Source organism: Chionomys nivalis, chromosome 13 (assembly GCF_950005125.1).
Source record: "Chionomys nivalis chromosome 13, mChiNiv1.1, whole genome shotgun sequence".
In the NCBI taxonomy this organism is placed as follows: domain Eukaryota; kingdom Metazoa; phylum Chordata; class Mammalia; order Rodentia; family Cricetidae; genus Chionomys; species Chionomys nivalis.
In genome coordinates this window covers 34626180-34645299 of record NC_080098.1, presented here as the reverse complement: position 1 = coordinate 34645299, position 19120 = coordinate 34626180, and the positions used below count along the sequence as shown (strand labels likewise).

Sequence of the window (19120 nt, the reverse complement as noted above, 5' to 3'; positions counted from 1 at the left end):
AAGTGTATGGCTGTAGACCACAGATGAGCGTACAAGGGTCTTAGAAATACACTGGAGCTCTTTCCCTGTGGAACCTAGTCAGCCATTTCCCACCCCTGTGTTCCCAACTATAATTTCTTCCATCCTTTCTGGATGTGTGTTGGGGGTAGGTGGGATATATGCTTGTGTGTGCATAAGTGCACTCCCTTGTGCATGTGTGTGTGGAAGCCAGAGGACACTATCACAGGTCTTCCTGAGGCAGAGTCTTACAGAACCTGAGCTCACCATTTTCCTTTTGGCTGGCCAGTGAGCCCCCAGACGTGGGAGCCCCAGAAGTAGAGATTGGGGGCCCAAACTCAGGCCCTCATGCTTGTGCAACAAACACATTAACCGCTGAGCCTTCTCCCCACTCCCCCTTTTCTGGATATTTTGAGGAAGATTCCCACATATCAAACCCCAGGCTAAACTCAGCTTTGTTGAGGAACCCAAAAAGCATTATTTCTTGCTACACAACTTCTTAGCACTTGGGTTTCTGAACTCTGAGCAGCCTGTGAGTTAGACAAAAGGCAGACTCATGAGTCTGGCAGCTGGAGCCTCAAGTTCCCAGTTCAGAATTTCTGATTAAGGCCAGATCTGGATAAGACCGGCTCTCTAAGTGCCGGATGAGCCATGGTGAGCTACCCACTTGATCACCCATGAGTGGATTCTATTTTTATACATCATCTCCACTAAAGTTGCCTGGTATATTTTTGCCCCCTCCCTTCTCTCTCAGCTTACAGAATCTTTCTTGTTGTTTGAGAATTCTACAGTTAGGTTTGGCTTGATAATTTTTTTTAAATGTAGAACTTGAACAGATATACGTTGTGAGTGTTTTTGGTTTTTAAAAAGAACTTAGTAACACTTTGAATGTTTGATGAGTAAGATCACATTCAACAACAGACTTCCAAGCATGATGGTAGCTCACACCTGTGATTCTGGGAAGCTGGGGCAGGAGGATTGCACATGTGAGGCCAACCTGGGCTGCAGAGTGGAACCCTGTCTCAAAGAAGAAAGCTTGAGCTACAGATGTACCTAGGTGGTAGAGTGCTTGCGTAGCATGTACAAAGCTCCACACCCAGAACTTCACATGTCAGATTTGCTGTCGTCTGAACACTCACTCAGGCGCTAGGAGCAGGAGTTTGAGGCTAGCCTGAGACAACCGAGACCCTATCACAAACAAACCCCAAACAGAAAGTGGTTATGACACACCACCATACTCCAAGGACTGTTCCCAGCTGAGCCCTACTTTTCTGCCCGGGTGTCCAGTGAAGATGGCGGGGCTTCTGGAAGCCCTTGAGATGAGCCCTTGAGGTGTTTGTTAGCATTCCTACCCTGACGAGTCCCAAGGCCTTGGCTAGAAAGCATCCCGAGTCCTGAGGAAATCCACAAGGTCTTTCTTTTTCCCTTTTGCATTCTCTTCACGTCATTACGTTTGCCACCATTGCTGTTCCTGAACTTCACTTAAAGGCAGCCATGTTTGGTAATGAAATCCAATGGACTCATGACCGAGACTGTGGACAGTGGCATTCTGAAGTGGATGGACAGTCTCTGGTCCTCTGGGGACATGAAAAAGGCGGCATTGGAGGTGTATCCAGTATGTTATGAACCATGTCCTGATTTAAGTGTAACTTTATTATTTTAATTGTCCCTTAGCAATAATGTTCTTTTTTTAATTACATAGGCAAAGATTTCTCTTATCAGCAAAACTAATGATCTGAATTCTTTTTATCAGATAAAGTTAAGATATGTTAACATTGACCAGAAAATTGGTAAAGGCTCCTGTCGCCAAGGCTGACAACGTAAGTTTAATTCCCAGGACCCACACAACAAAAGGAGAGGTCCAACTCCAGTTAGTTGTCTTCTGATCTCCATATGCACATCATGGCATACATACAGGCACATATGCACACACACACACACTCACACACTAAACAAATGTAATTTTCAAAGATAAGCTCATTATGGGGCTGAGGGTATGACTCGGTTAGTAGACCTAGCATTCATGAACCGTGAATTCCACCCCCAGCATCTTATAAACTAGACAAGGCAGTGTAGAGTATGCCTGTTCCCAGAACATTTGGCTGTATGAGACCGGCTTGAAAAAACAAGCAAAGATAGAATAACAATGCTGTTTGTTTCTGAACAGTGGTGTCAATGCTGAAAAACAAAGATAAAGTAACAATGCTGTTTGTTTCTGAACTGCGGTGTCAGTGCTCTTGATAAATCTGAGAAAGATGAAGACTTGGCAGCCATCTGGATTCTTGGAACACAGACCTTGTATCCCTTCTAGCCTGGGTAGCAACATCCTACAAACTGGGCTAGGCAGCTGTGTGTTTATCCTCAGATACCAAAGGTGGAATATCTCCCCGGCTCAAGCAGGCTTAAATCACAGCTAAGGATTGGTTGTCTCTCTGAGACAGCTTTCCCTACCTGAGTAAGAGTCTCAAGCGGCTTGATTCATATCCATCCATCCACCCATCCATCCATCCATCCATCCATCCATCTTCTCTCTCCTCCTCCTCTTCTTTTCCTTTCTCCCTTCCTTTCCCTATCCCTCTCTCTGATTTCCTTGCCTCCCCCTCTCTCTCTTTTTATAAGACAGGGTCTCCCTGTAGATTTGGCTGGCCATGAACTCACTCTGTAGTCAGAGGTCGCTGACCTGTGTTTCCCATGTCACAGTGTCTAACATAATCTTAGAGATTAAGCAGAGGTTTGTTGGCAAAGCATGAAATAACTGCCTACCTGTAGCATAGTACCTGGCCATGCAAACCGTGAGAACATTATGGTTCTGAACAAACTTCCTTTCCTTCTGAAATAGTGAACAAGAACCAGGAAGGCAATCAGTGATTTTGGCAAATTAGGAACTTACGAAGTAGAAAAGAAGACACTGTTAAAGCAATTGTTATAAACAGAATGATAAATGGAGCATTCAAAAATCAACTTAAAACAAAATTGTGTTTGTAATATATATGTTTAAATTAATTCAATTTTTTTTTTTTTGTAAGAGTATGTTCAGGATCGTCTTGCCAGGGGACAGTGGCAGCCCACTCCTGTATTTCTCCTCCTAACAACCATTTAAACCATCTCATAATGCAGATCATGGCAGTAACTGTACCTGTTTTATAGCTGGGCAGCCATCAGGATGTGAAGGACAAATAACTGCCCGGTGTCACAGTCAGAAATAGACTGTGAGTTCTGAGCCATGCTTTCACACTGGATTCAGCTCCCTGCCCATCCTCCCTGCTCCTTTTTTGGGAAATTTTGGCTGTCCCACCTGAAGGTTTCAGGAGGGCGAGTGTCAGAGCAGGCTTAAAAAGACAGTGTGTGCTTCTCGACTTGCTGAGCTAAGGTCATGGCAAGTAACTTCAGAGTCATGGCATGCTTCCATGGCTCCCGACCGTGCCCGCATGGACCATGCTGTCTTATTGTTGGTGAATTCACAAGACCTCTCCGCTTCCCTTGACCATCATTCTGTGGAGCCCAGTCCATCGCCTTTAGAAAAACCCCAAGGAGTTTCCTTCCACGTTAGAGAATGTGTCTGGAATGTGTATTATGTGTAGAAGTTGTTGACAGAGAAGGCGAGCAAAAGAGTAGAGGAGCAATGTATTAGGATCGTGCCAAGATTTGCAGTGGAGAGCAGGTGGTGGTGAGGGTTGCATGAAGGGATGGAGCAGACTTAGAACCTTTTTACTGAGAGTTACCTGGCCAGGCCTGGTAACACAGACCTATAATCCCAGCCGCTTAGAAGTCTGAGGCAGGAGAATCACAAATTCAAGACTTGCCTGAGCTACAGCATGAGCCAAGGTCAGCTTGAGTAAATTAGACCCTGTTTTTACTGAGGAGATACTCAGCGGTAGAGCACCTGCCTAGCGTTTATGAAGTCCTACGTTCTGCCCCAAGTGCCATAGCAAAGGTGGGAAGGAGGGAGAGAAAAGAAGAGGAGGAGGAGATGAAACAGACTCTTCTAAGTTTGTGATTAGTCTTTGTGTCCCCATCTGTGTCCCCAGCAACACTCTCTTAAGGTACACATGTGGCCAAAGAGGAATAATAAAAATAATTACACAATAAAAGAAAACAAGCAAAAAATTACATGGGGCTGGAGAGATGACTCAGTGGTTGAGAACACTGGCTGCTCTTTGAGAAGACCTATGTTCGGTTTACATGAGGACTCCCGTGTCAGCTCACAACTGACCATCACTACTGACACCTTCTCGTCTCTGTGGGCACAAGGCATGCACATGGTACACAGATATACCTGCAGGTAAAACATCCATATACATAAAATAAAATTTTAAGAAATGTAAAATACAGATATAACCATTTATCCTTAAAACATTCCTCATGAAAAAAATTAATAAAATATTTTATGAATGGATGAAATACGATTAGGTGTAATTGGCTAAAAACTGAAGCCAAGAACCAAGCAGAGCAGCTGAATGGCGCATGTTCTCCTCAGTTCATTGAGGACCTAAGTTGTGCTCACCGTTAAGCACACATGTTGTTCTGTGTTATAATCTCACTGTGGGGAATAGCAGTGGATTTAAGTTGTTTGTGAAGGCCTTTCCTGCTCTTAAGTGAACCATCCTCTCTCACATGTGCTCCCGGGAAAATGCTTCTGCTAATCCTTGTCTGTGTGTTTCAAGGTCTGGGGAGCATTTCCCCCCAAGTCTCTGGATCGTCTTCAGGACTGTGGCACAAGTAGAAACTTTGGATGGTTTGAGTGTCCTGTAATCTTACCAGATGAAAGCAAGTGACTACTAACAAGTTACCAGAGCAGGACCAGAATCTTGGCCACACTCTGCTGCTTTCTGAGCTTGGAGAGCTCCTATCAGAGTCCAGGGATGAGTACCACTAGAAGGGGAAGCCATTGTGCCTGTAGACTGCCCACAAAGCACCTTGGGAGTTGTGATTCTCCGTGTTCTGGAAAGTGATTCTGTATTTACTCCATGTGTCTAAGGATCACACATAGTATCTCTTCCCTTTTGCTGTGACAAAGTACCTGGAATGGTGCCACTCCCAGATGGGGTGCATCCTTCTTCCTCCCTCATGCCCAGCAGTGTCTCCTAGGTGATTCCAAATTCAGTCAAGTGGCAGTGAATTTAATCTTCACCCAGAGCGTCAGTGTCTGTCACCGCACTTCTTTTATCTCTGGGACTTCAAACTTAGTTTATTTGGAGCACTAGATTCATTTGTCTTCCTTTTGGGGAGTAGATGGCTTGGGGATTCCCATCATGAATCTCTCTGTGGGACTCTGAATTCTCTTTTTTAATATTTTTATTATCTTTATTTTTGTGTGTGTGTTTGTGTACATTGCCACTGTGTGTGTGTGTGTGTGTGTGTGTGTGTGTTGGAGGACAATTTTTAAGAGTCCCTTTTCTCCTTCCACCATATGGGTTTGTCAGGCTTGGCAGCAGCTGCCTTTATTCCCTGGGCCACCCAGCCAACCCTCCCTCTGACACGCCTTTTGGCTGCCTCACTCCCTTTTGTGATACTGGTCCTTGGTACGTAGCCCAGACTGACCTTGAACTCATGATCCTCCTGCCTCAGCCTTACAAGTGACTGGGATTAAATTCACACGCCACTATACTTAGCTATGTACCTATTTCTAGATATCTAAAACACTTGGATTTATCACTAGATGCAGAGGAGTGGGACTAGTGCGGTGACAGAGGGTTTGAGTTGGGGGGAAGATGGGGGAGGATCACAGATTGGCCAGGCAGCTTCTGGGGTGAACTGTGAGGCAGACTTTTATGTCCCTTCCTCCATAGCCTATCTTCAGTGAGAACAGAGTGCAGGTTTTCCTTTAAGATGGGGCATCTAGTCCCGAGGTGCTTCCTAGGGTAATGTGATCCTACCTCTGTGGCTGTTTGAATTTTCCAAGGTTCAATTCCCATGGACCTTAAATATATATGTTGCTGTATATTTACATACCTACAAAGAAAACTGCAGACTGTTGTAGAGTTTTGTTGCTGTCTTGTGTATCCTAAGGGTCCAAACACTTCTCCCAGAAGCCCCTGTGATAGCTAAGGTGTAGGAACAGTGTTCCTAGGCTGTGACAATTAAAACTGTAAAAAGTTAAACATTCGGAAAAGCCTTCTAACTCCATTTCAGTATGTACTGGCCTCTTGGCCAGCAATTGTCATGGAGCCGTCTGAGCCTCCTTTCCATGGTGCTCAGCCACCCCCCTTTGTGGGTACTTTGGAGAACTCAGATAAAGATAGGCTGTTTCTTGGGGCTGTACCCCGCTGAACACATTGAATGTTCAGATTTCCCTTGTTCTTTAGATTTGCACAACCTTGTAACATGTATGATAGGAAGCCTCCACTGTAGTTATGCCCAAGAAAAGACGTTATCAGAGTGGCATTCCACGGGGTATTTGAAGCCTGTGCTGATGTCACGAGCAGCTTCAGGGCTGTGTACGGAAGTGCTTCTGATACTCCGACTGCTGAAGGATGCAAATGCTATGACACCAGCTACTACAGCTTGTCCTTTTGTCCTTTTTAAAGTGGTGCCTAAGTAAAAGCAACTCTACAAATGTTTGCATTGCTATACTTTCCTCTCTGTCAGTTTTTAGGTGATTAGGCAGTTCTGTTGTGTAATGTTGGTTCTTAAAAATTGTTTAATTTTTTTTAAATGTGTGTGTGTGTGTGTGTGTGTGAAGACTTCTTTCAGAAGTTGATTCTCTCCTTCCACCATGTGGATCCCAGAAATCTAATTTAAGACATCAGGTTTGGTGACACACTCCTTTACCTGCTGAGCCATATTGCTGGCCCTGTTTTTCGTTTGCTTGGGTTTTTTTTTGTTTTGTTTTTTTTTTTTTGATAGAATCTCATGTAGCCCAGGTTGACCTCAAACTCTGTATATAGCCCAGGATGACCTCAAACTCTGTATGTAGCCAGGAATAACCTTATTCTTCTGCTTCTACCTTGCAAGTGCTACGATTAAACCTTGTTTTTATTTAGTACTAGAGACCAGACACAGGGCTAATGCATGCCATGCAAGTATTCTACCAATTGAGGAATACCCCCAGCCCCGAAATACATAGAATTAATATGGATTACACTTAAGCAGCATTCTTGTAGCTATCTTGCCTTCAGATAGTAAGCCTTACTATCTAGAGTGCTGCTGGGAATTCTCTGTGGCCGACCACCTCTTACTGAGCGCTTGAATGGTGACTGGTGCAGCTTAGAAGCTACATAAGTTTCCGTAGCCACTTGGTACGAGAAACTGCCACATTGGTAGGTTCTGGGTCTGTCGGGGCTTCCATGTTTATGCCTATAAGTGTGTTTAGGAGAAGTAATTATTCGTTTAGACTCTCGAGGCAAATTAGATCTTTGTAAATCTAAGAAAATGCTTACACATTTGCCATTGAATTTATATCAGCTTCACGTAGTTCTTGAATGAATGATAAATACTAAAGTCCCTTTATTACTTGGGAGAATTGCTTTTCGTGGGCACTGTGGTTTTTTCTGGGCTTGCATGGAAGCAGCCTGTGTGGGAGAGGTTGACTTTTCTTATCATGAGTACAGACCCCTTTATGTGTCCCCTGCGCACCCCTCCCCCACTTGTTGTGTGAGGCACTTTGTCCCTGGGCCCAGCAGCTGTTGTGACGAGAGGACAGTTCGCATTCTTAGCCAGCAGCTGCCCAAAGAAGCTGATCTGGTTTTGGCAGGAAATAGCACACAAGTGAAAGCCAAGTTAAAAGAAGCTTGAAAAATAACAGAGTGGCGCTGGGCTGCACTAACACGAGGTCCGTTTTCCGCCGCAAATTGTACCAGTAACTTCTTCAGGTGACAGGACCTAGCGGCATTCGGGGTGGGGCCGTGCTTAGTCCAGTTTAAAATCCAGAGTCTAGGTGCTAGAGACATGACCTAGGGGTTAAGACCATATAGTGCTCTTCCAGAGGACCCAAGTTCAGTTCCTGACACCCTCATCAGGTGTCTCTCAACCAGCTGTAGCTAACACAGGCTCCAGGCGATCCGGCTCTGGGCTCATGGGTACCTGAGCAATCTTCTGCTGATCTACTGGGCTCATGGACACCTACTCTCTTTCTCTCTCTCTCTCTCTCTCTCTCTCTCTCTCTCTCTCTCTCTCTCTCTCACACACACACACACACACACATACACACACACAATTAAAAGTAATACAAACCTTTAAAAGATACAGAAACCAGCACAAGGCATAGAATAGGCTCCTAGGAGGGTATTACTATTTTTATTTTTAAAATAATATACTACAAATTTGTTTTAATTGGTTAAGCTGAGAACTTAAAATTATTGTTCTTTCAAGATAAACCGATAATTAGTGGTTATGGGTCCCCCCTCCTCTACGCTACGCAATGTCAGCCACCCTCTACAGAAAGCAGTTTCAACATTCCTTCAGCCGTATTTATGTACCTGTTCAGCAGGGAAGCTTACTTTCGCTGAATTCAAGGACTAAAAGCATGTTCTTATGTAGTCCCTTTCCTTCAGAGTAAGAGTTCTTCAGAAGGCGCAGCCATTGTCAGTGTAGAGCCACTTTTCACCGAAGGTAAAAGCTCCTCAAGAGGAGGGAGAGAGGCTCGGCAGGTAGAGGCACTTGTTGCCAAGCCGACAGCCTCTGGCCTGTCCCTGAGGCCACCTGGTGGCAGGAGAGGAGGGACCTACAGGCTGTCCTCTGACGTCTGCTTGTGCCCCCTCTGACTCGTGTATCTCTCTCCCCTACAGAATAAACAGATAAGTAAATAAATGTAAAAAATTCCTCAAGTTGTAGTTGCAAACAAATGGATTTTGTCCCCACGGAGATTGTACCAAATGCTCACCTTTGTGTGTCCGTTGAACTCTGCTTCCTGTAGAAGGCCCAGGTAGCCCCACTGTCTGACAGACCCTTTCAGTGGTTCTCAGCCTTCTTAATGCTGAGACTGTTAATACAGTTTCTCATGTTGTGGTGACCTCCAATCATAAAATGCTTTCATTGCTACTTCATGTCTGTAATTTTGCTACTGTTATGAATCAGAATGAAAATATCTGATATGCAGGATATCTGATATGCGACCCCTGTAAAAGAGTCACTTGACCCCAAAGGGGTCGTGACCCACAGGTTGAGAAGCACTGCTTTCGAAGGTGCCAGGTGCGTCCATGAAGAAGAGGCCTGCTCACAGCCTGGCCTGTGCTCACCCGGTCTGTTCTCCTTGCAGACCTTCACCGCCTGGTGCAACTCCCACCTGCGGAAAGCTGGCACCCAGATCGAGAACATCGAGGAGGACTTCAGGAATGGCCTCAAGCTCATGCTGCTTCTGGAAGTCATCTCGGGTGAGTGTGCAGGCTCAGGCAGTGTCTGTAAAGATGAACATATTCTTTGAACTTGGTTGGCTATAACATGGCAAAAAGCTGGGTGCAGTTAATCCTAGCAATGGGGAGGCAGAGGCGGATGGATTTCTGTGAGTTGCAGGCCAGCCTAGTCTACACAGCAAGTTTCAGGAAATCCAGGGTTACGCGGTAAGACCCTATATCAAAGAACAAGGCCAAAGTCAAGAAAAACTTTTTCAAAGAATGATCACCTGGGTTGGGTATTTTTTTTGGTTTCATTTGTTTGTTTGATTTTGTTGTTGTTTTTTCCCCCAGTGAAGAATGGATTCTGTATAGACTGAACTTTCAGATGTTTAGGCCTAGACATAACAGTACGTCCCTTTAATTTTAGTTCGTATTAAAAGAATCACCATGAGTTTGAAGCCGGCCTAGACTGCATAGGGAGTTGCAGGCCAGCCTAGGGTACATGATGAGATCCAGTCTCAAAAAACAAAAGAAAACAAAACCAAAAAACCCCTGGTAAAATAAAACAGTGTGCTGTACATCTCAAAACAAGAGAGAAAAAATGAACACTTCTGTGCTGCCTGCCATGATACCTGCTTCACCTTTAGTCCTCCTAGAGCGGGTTACAGAAAGACATGAGAGCTCAGGTCCAGGTCAGGGCATGTGTTTCACATGAGTGAACACGTGTGAAGATTGCCCTGGGCTTGTCATGTATACACTGGGCAGGGTAGGTAGGTGGCCCTCGAGATGTGACTCAGAAGCAGAATGGCCAACCCACTCTAGTCCAGGTAACCTCCTAACCAGATGTCTAGGAAACCCTGGCAGCCACTTCTGTAGCTTGAATTAAGCTACCCAATTTCTAGCAGCTAGCCAGAAACTCTGAGTGCTTCGAGGCCACCAACTGGCTTCTCTCTTTCTGAATGTGAAAGCTGGTTCAAGGCCAGACCTGATGTACTGATGCGCCTACGTCTGCAAAGGGTGCAGTAGCCTTGATGCTATAGTTCTCTTGGTCACATTGGCCTTGCATGTATTCCTTCTTGGTCATTTAGGGAAACCAGGAACATGTCAGAAACAGTGGGTGATCGTGATCATTTCCTCTTAAGAAAAGCCTAGACTCTAGTATTTAACTCCCTGATTCAGAGCCCAGGTAGTACTCTGCAAGATTCTCTTCTCTTCCTTCAGGGGAAAGGCTGCCTAAACCTGACCGGGGCAAAATGCGGTTCCACAAGATTGCGAATGTCAACAAGGCTTTGGATTACATAGCCAGCAAAGGGGTGAAGCTGGTGTCTATTGGGGCTGAAGGTAGGTGAGAGGTGACCTCATAAGGAGGCTGTGGCCTGTGCCTTCAGTTTTCTCCTCCCTCCCACCATTTTCCACGCCTGCCTGTGTCGTGCCCCCTGGGCACCGCCTGTAGACTTGAGAACCAGGGGTGGGTACCAGGTTCTAGACTAACTGGTAAATACCAACATCAAGTATCACACCTTGTCTTCTTCAGACTGGAATGAGAAAGAAGATTCATGTCTGAAGGATTCTAGGTTAGAAACTGGTTACTAGGACCAGGTGTGGTGTTGAGACCTGCCTGTCATCCCAGAACCCAAGAGGCTAAGGTCCATTCTAAGTTTGAGCCCAGTCTGGCTACGTAGGGACTTCAAGGCCAGACCTGGCTGCATAGTAAGACCCTGTCTCAAAAGAAAACAAAACTGAATAAAATACCTAATTTGTAGGAAGGGAGCACCCTCCCCATTGTTTGTGGAAGACTGGGCACCAGGGGAAGCCAGGAGCTGGACCAACTGCATGTCACCATGCAACTGCCATTTAGAGAAGATGGCAGGTGGGGCCAGGGCAGAGATTGGGTAGAATGCCTTCTCTCTGACGGGGTCCTAGAACTCCTAGGTGCTCTGCAATGACAAAGCATATACAAGACTGGTGCTGCTTATTAACTCAGAATTTATCTAAACTTAGAGCCATTTGCTTATAAATGCCATAGAACCAGACACTTGTTTAAACAGACGGGTCCTCTCCTGTGTGTCCTTGCCAGCGAGTAGTGTACTGATTGTGTCATCTGCCTATTAACTTGTTTTTCTCACCACAGAAATAGTGGATGGCAATGTGAAAATGACCCTGGGTATGATCTGGACCATCATCCTCCGCTTTGCCATTCAGGACATCTCGGTGGAAGGTAAAAGTCTCAAATGGTGATCCAATTGTTTGGTCTGGAAGCTGTGATTGCGAATTAAAATTTGAGTAGGATATTGTGACATTGAACAGTCATGAAAAGCATCTAAATTGAGTCTTCAAAGATTTCATATTTCTGTGGGAAAAGACCCTGATGGTGCTGTTCTATTCTTGGGGTGGAATCACTTTGCAAAAGATGAGCACATGTTCAGAGCAGACGTTATTTTTAACATGGGTCGCTCTGCTACATGTTGCACTAGGAAGTTAACAAGTTACTAACGAAATAGGCAGTTTTCCTTTCTTCTTCTTTTCCTCTGTCCTTTTCTCTCTCCTCCTTCCCTCCCTCACTCCCTCTCTATTCCTACTCTCTGTCTCTCTTCACTAGGGATTGACTTGCCCATGCTAAGCCTATGTTTTGTCTCAGAGCCATCCTCACAGCCTCCTATGGCAAAGTTCTTCAGGCTTACAACTGGAAAATAATAATAATAATAATAAGTTGGGCATTGCCAAGCAGTGGTGGTGCATGTCTTTAATTCCGGCACTTGGGAGGCAGAAGCAAGCAGATCTTTGCGAGTTCAAGGCCAGCCTGGTCTATGGAGTGAGTTTCAGGGCAGCCAAGGCTACACAGAGAAACTTTGTCTTGAAAAGCAAACAAAGAAAGTTGGGTATGGTGGCTGTCACTTATAAACCCAGCACTGAGGAAGGTAAGACAGGAAGATCGCAAGTTTGAAAACACCTTAGGCTTCGTAGTGGTTTTCATTAGTGCCAGGCAGTCAGGGCTATGTAATGAGACCCTGTCTCATCCCCAAAACATTCTCTACATTCCCCCCAAATAAAGAAGAAAAAGAAAAAAAACAGGAGATGCTCCTAGCTCAGCTATGTGATAGTGTAAATTGGTCTTCAAAATAGTATCTACTCCATAAAGTGACTATAACTGCTTAAATATTTAAACTTAGTGTACAAAAACTGACACAGTTATGACAAATTACTGATTTTTTTAATAAAGTGGGAACCTTTAGGGAGCATCTTGTTATTTCATTAACATAAAGAAATGCACTTTTATAGAACCACATTGTGCAGGAGTGTTCAAATGCAGATTGTGCGTTCTTTAAACTGGCTGTCACTTCTGAGCCTGAACTGAATATCCAGTTTAGATGGCGTAAATGGGTTTGGGGTTCTAACAAGGGAATCACAAGCAAATTAGAAGTTCTCTAAGGGCATATACTACAGGCTTCTTGTCATCTGATAAAAAAACAAAAACAAAAAACAGGCAAGTGGGTTTTTTAAAGATTTATTTTAGTTTTAATTATGTATATGTATGGGGGAGTGGTGTGTGTGTGTGTGCAGGTGTCCATGGAGGCCAGAAAGCGAGTCAGATTCCCCGGAGATGGCATTAGAAGTAGTTATGAGCTGTTCCGCATGGGTACTGGGAACTGAACTCAGGTCTGCTGGGAGAGCAATGTGAACTCTTGACTACTGAGCCTTCTCTCCAGCCCCACTGGGTGGTTTTAATGATGGCTGGCTGATGAGTCACTAAAAGCACCAGAGAGACCAGCATCAGAGCCTCTTCCAGCCTGGGAAGAACACTCCACCGCTCGCCACTGAGGCTTCGTTAGCTCATAGTTAGCAAGTTGAAGCAGGCTGGGTATTGGCAGTCCGTCTTGCCCTTAAACCTATTCTGCTGGTACACATGCTGTGCTTTGGGAGTTAAGTAGGCAGCTCTGATTTTCAGAATGTCAGGCTGACATTTGTCAACAGCTCTGAGTTCAGATTTAATTGCAAGAGGTGCTGAAGAGATGAGCTAGCAGGCAGTCCTGACCTGACAACCCGAGTTTTGCTTCCTGGAACCCACAAGTTGGGAGAGAGCACTGGCTCCTGACACATGTACACCATGGCACACACACACACACACACACACACACACACACACACAAGTGCATACACGCACACAATTTAATTTTTTTAAAAAAAATTAGAGAAATAAACATTTAAGGAAAAGATTAAGTTACAGTGATCAAATATTCATTAGGCTAAAAAGCACAGTAATAAATTTTGATAAAGTGAAAACAAAGAGCAGTAATACTGACCCGCAGAGCCAGGGGAGCAGGGAGGCCGCAAGCACATCAGACTGCATGCTGAGCCGTGTGAGTGCTCTGTTTAGGATGGGGTTGGCCTCGAACTCCTCGTGACATCTCCAGGGTATGGAATTAAAGGGTCCAGCAAATCCTTCTCCAGTTAGCGTTACAGGGGTGAAGTGTTTTTCTGACAGGTTCTTTAGGTTTCTCTTCTTTGTATTTTTGTTGTCGTTTCGGTTTTGGCTGCAGGATATTTCACTCGGTGCCATGGAAACACTAAGCACGTGGTCATTCTACTCCTGAGCTACCTCCCATAGCCTTGGTTGCAATTTTGTAATTAATAATAAATCAAATTTAAAATTTTCAGGTATAGCTATGAGAATGACATTGTCTGAGTTTCCCCTAAATGATTTTTTTTTTGTATGCCCAAAATAAAATAGCCGTTCTCGTTTCCTTCCAAACACCTTTTCTTGATGCCGTTACAGAAACATCTGCCAAAGAAGGTCTGCTGCTGTGGTGTCAGAGGAAGACGGCCCCATACAGAAATGTGAACATCCAGAACTTCCACACCAGGTAAGTGCCAGGGCTCTCGAGGCCCTACCTGTCTCCCAGAGCCCGGGAAGGCGAGGAGAACCATGTGGCTTGTACTGGTATCTCTCCTGTCCAGGGACTAGTTTCCACAGGAGAAGTGAAGCTCTGTTTTCCCAGAGGAGATGGTTAGTGAGGGTTTGCAAACAAGGGGACACGTTTGTAAGTGGAGTCTATGCTGCACCAGGGTCCTTCCTAGTCTGATCTGGGGGCTCCTTGTGGAAGGAATGGTGAACTTATCTGTGTCATTGGGACCCCGAAGACCCCGCAACCACTCCGGACACTCCTCCACCTTGGCCTCTCCTGCTTAGTCCATTAGCTTTAATAGTCAAAATTGAAGACAAACAGGAGAGTCACATTTTAAAAATGGCAGAGAACAGGACAAATGCAACATAGAATTGGCGTGAGAGTGCCATGTGGTGCTGGCTGCAGGCTTAGCTCCCAGGTGGTTTTCTATACTGTCACATGTGAGCACAGGCTTGGTCATATTCTTATCCTTTGGATGGTGAGTTCCCCATGGGTCTATGGATAGTGAGAGAAAGTCCGTTACCACAGTAACCAATTGGGAGGTACTTTGGCTAGAAAATTATTAGATTGATGGCTGTTGGAGGGGGGGGGGGTCAATTTTCCTGAAGGGTGTGACCCTTGATAGGTCTCCCATACTCCGGTGGACGGTTCCCCATGAGGATATGGACAGCACAAATTGGACTTGATGGATTATTTCTTTTTGAAAGGAAGAAAAAAAAGAAGGAAGAAGGGAGAAGATTGGGAGGATGGGGGTAGATCCGAGAGGGATTGGGGAAGAGTAAGGAATGAATGTGATTAAAATGTATGCTTATCTGAAACGCAAAGAAATGTTTTTAAAAATGTATTTAAAAATACGTTAGATTATTTCCAGGATGATAGCACCAAGCTAGGCCATGCAAGCAGAGGAGAAAGGAAGCCCTCCCTGTCCCTAAGAAGCCAGGGGGGACCGAAATGGCCAGCCAGGGTGAAAGTCAGGCTCCTGTGTTTGTCTATACTTACTGCTCTCCCCTTCTCACACTGGGCCAAATGGACCTAAGCCCTTCCAAGTGATGTTCCATCAGGTTCTTCTTCCACGTCTACTCTTTGAGAGATACCTCCCATGCCCTACTCTCACTGGTTCTGCTGTCAACAGTATACTTAGAGCTGAGCATCCCAGGGGCCATTAATAGTGGTGTTTTTGCCCCTACTGACATCCAAGTTTGCCCTGTGACCTCACCTTTAAGCTTTAGCCTTTAAAAAAAAATAAAAGTAAGCTCAGAAGGGTACCACCCATCTGTAATCCCAGCACTTAGGAGGCTGAGGGTAGAAGGTTGAGAGTTTGAGGCCAGTCTGAGCCACAGTGAAAGACCCTGTCTCAAAATAAATAGGTAACTCAATAAAAGCAATCCTCTTAGGAAAGGCAGAGTAGCTGGGAACTGGTGTTGGCTTTGAAAATACCATAAGGACTTTCAGAGGGTGAATCTCCTGCCTGGGGTCAGTATCATTGGGGAAGGGGGTTGCTGGGCAGTATCAGGTAAGGACCAGAATGGAGACTGGGTAAAACGTGAGTAGGAAACTCCAGGATTAGAAGGCAGGGAAAGTGGTGGACTTGTCTTATCTCCCATTTCTATCTGGACAGGGGCAGGGTCCCTGGCAAGACTGGGCCTGCTAAAAAAGAAAGGGAGAGGAGGAGGGAAGGGAAGTGTACATGGGGAAGTGCAAGGCTGGACCATCTAGGGGCCATTGTTGTCACTCACTGGTACATGACATCAGATGGGAACAGCTGGTGTCTCACTCAGGGGAACTGCGGGTCTCTCCATTAACCCACGTTCTTCTCTTCTGTGCTGTGAAGCTGGAAAGATGGCCTTGGACTCTGTGCCCTCATCCACAGACACCGGCCCGACCTCATTGACTACTCAAAGCTTAACAAGGTCATTCATTTGGGGTGGCTTTCAGTGTCCCCCACCCATCACGCTCAGCATGTCACCCTGAGAATGAGCACATCAGCACTGACTAGCATGGATGCGGGCTGCCCAAAAGGCTTTCCATATGTTCAAGCTTTTCCTAGCCTGAAGAATAAGAAAGGTTCTCCCCCTTTTTATGCGGCACCTGAAGATCGCATATTGTAGGGGAGTGCTTCCTATTGAGCCAATGTATTCCGTGCCCTTAAATTCCCTTTAGCGTTCTGGGGAGTTTTTATGTAGCTGTTGAGAACTGATTAATTGGTTTCTCACACAGGATCATCACAACGATGTCATTGTTGATGGTAGAAATTAGATATTAGTCTTACAACAGACGCTTTGGAGATTTGGGGGTGGGGGCTAACCTTAGAAAGCAGTTCAACGCACTAGGTCTCAGATGAGGTTGGGGTTTGGTGAAGTAGGAAACAGGGGCTCTTGTAGATGAGGCTGACTTTGAATTCCCGATTCTCCTGCCTCTACATCTTAAGCACCGTGATTGCAGGAGCACTCCTCTCAAAATCCCATCTTTAGAAGTAGTTCCAGAGTCAGGTGTGGTGCCCAGCACTTGGGAGGATGAGGCAGGAGAGTGGTGAGTTAGAGGGCAGCCAGCCTGGACTATCCAGGAAGACTCACAGTCATTTTAAACTGTAGGTTGTGGATCAGAGAGAGATAAGGCCCTCCTCTGGAACTGCCATGCTTCGGAAATAATGACGCAGGAAGATTCAGGACCGAGACCATGGCAGTCTCGGACTGCTTGCCTTGGGTTGTAGCCACAGATTTCCTGCTGGTGTGCTGAGTTGGCTCTTCATGTGTGCTGTGTGTTTTGGGTTGGAAACTGGCTCTGTTGCATGCTGCCCTCACGTGTGTGGCATGTACAGTTGTGCCCTCTGGCTTCCCTCAATCCTGTTAATTATCACTTGCCCACCCGCACCCCCACTCCCACCCCACTGTCTTCATCAGTGCAGAGCATGTGAAGGTTGGTTTGTTCCCCAAAGATGAGGATGGGGGTACCACAGTAGAAAGTCGTGTTTCAGACTAGCAATGCACATAAGCACATGTATGTTTCCCTCATGAATATTTATTGCATTTGTAAAGTGAAGAACTTGTTCTAAATAGATAATTCACTACCAATTTATAGTGATCAGTTTTTTATTTTGAAAGTGAATGCGGAATTGGTCATCTATAGTGGGTGGAAAATTAGTAATATATGACAGAGTTTTCCATTCTTTATATCATATTTATATCAGATTCTATATAATGAATAAGTGTGTATGCATATATTCTCAATATATGTAAGCATGTGTGTAAAACCATGCATACATATTCATTGAGGCTTCACAATGAAGTCAGTGCTTTACTTTTTGTTAGTTTGTTTGATATAGGGCATGGTTATGTAGTCTTAGACTCAAGACAATTCTCCTGTCTCAGCCTCTAGAGTGCTTGGATTATAATGAGCCTTATACCTGGCTTCAGGAATCAGCATTCCAGCTTTGTAGACCTAGAAAGGGGGAGAGCCAGGGCTTGCCCAGGGTCATGGCTTTCTATGCTAGGAAGTACTGAATTACCACATTTCATCTCTTTAAATTTAAACGAAGTGGTTGTCACCAAGTCTTACTTTGTTTTGGGCACTGGAATCTTCCTTACATGTTTTTGAAAACAATTTTTTTTACTTAACTAATAAGCTTCATAAACATAGCCATAAAACAGGCAAGATTAATCAAATGAACGTATGCCTTATTAAAACAGTATTTAGTTAAAAACCATTTTTGCCTGATATAATCAGATATCCTGAAGTAAAGGAGATGACACTGGTGTTCCCTGTGGGCACATCTAAAATGTGGTTTTGACATCTGAGGCCTTCAGTGAGTCCCTTGTAGTGAAGGAACTGAGAGCTTTGCAGAGCAGTGCAGTTTCTGAGATGTTCAAATGGGCAGATGGCTCAGCAGGGAAACATACTCCCTGGCCAAGCCTAACAACCTGAGTTCAATCCCTAGACACATGGAGGGAGAGCACCAACTCCTGGAAGTTGTCTCCTGGCCTGCATACATGCTGTGTGATGCACGTGTGCCTGCATGCATGTGTGTATGTGTGTGTGTACACACACAACAATAATTAATAAATTTAAAGAAATCTGAAATATTTACATGACATTGCACCGAAAGGTGATTGAAGTTGTCCCTGACTAGCACTGCTCTTCATTTGGATTTTCCTCTCTTGCCTCCATCCGTTTCAGATTTATCATAGTTCATCTCTTTAAGAGATTAAAACAGCTTTTGTTAAGTCTAGTTTTTCAGTATTTTGGTTACATATCTCTAGTTAACCTTATTATGCATGTTTAGCCAATTTCATAGGGTGGAAAACATAATTTCCTGTAAAAAAATGACCATGGCGAATTCACGTGAGATTTTGAATACTGTCATTTTCCTCCTTTAATATAATAGAGGTGTCATTTCTGCTCTCACCTTTAACACAATAAAAGTATCATTTCTGCTCTTTGTAGCTGCCTTGTAACTACTCTAGTGGGCTAAGTATTTCACCCTGTACCACCTGCCCTTCATCTTCCTACCCCCAGCTTATATTCTGAACCAACATGTTTAAGTTGAGTGTGGTGGCGCACACCTGTAAGCCTGTCACTTGGGGAGTAGAAGCAGGAGGATCAGTTCAAGGTAGGGCTTTGTGGGATGTGTCAAACCAACATCACAGTATAATTGGGGTAAACATCTGGAAAATGGCTTTCATGATTTAGAATGGTGAAGGATTTTTCCATAGCCCTACCGTACACATATCAGGGTATCCTTTATTACCGGTGACAAAGCAGTCATACTACTCACCTCCTAATCTAGCATTTGCCCTCTTAAACCTTTTGCTTACCTCATGTGAGGTGGAGCTGCGTGGGTCCTGTGGTTTCTGTGACTTCTAATGTTTCTCTCCACGTCTCATAAGAAGGAACATTGTGTGATTCTAGTTCCGTGTGAACAGGAAGGTGTCCTTCCTGCAGTGAGGTGAA

General features: G+C 44.8%; 1 protein-coding gene across 1 annotated transcript in view; it reads left to right on the top strand.

Annotated features, from left to right (window-relative positions):
- Window positions 1-19120, top strand: part of Actn2 (actinin alpha 2) — a 67331-nt gene that overhangs the window by 18705 nt on the left and 29506 nt on the right. The window contains exons 2-6 of the mRNA XM_057787709.1: window positions 9194-9308; window positions 10491-10610; window positions 11401-11487; window positions 14044-14131; window positions 16005-16083. Of these exons, the coding sequence (XP_057643692.1) occupies window positions 9194-9308; window positions 10491-10610; window positions 11401-11487; window positions 14044-14131; window positions 16005-16083 (489 nt within the window). The remainder of the gene's footprint in view (window positions 1-9193; window positions 9309-10490; window positions 10611-11400; window positions 11488-14043; window positions 14132-16004; window positions 16084-19120) is intronic.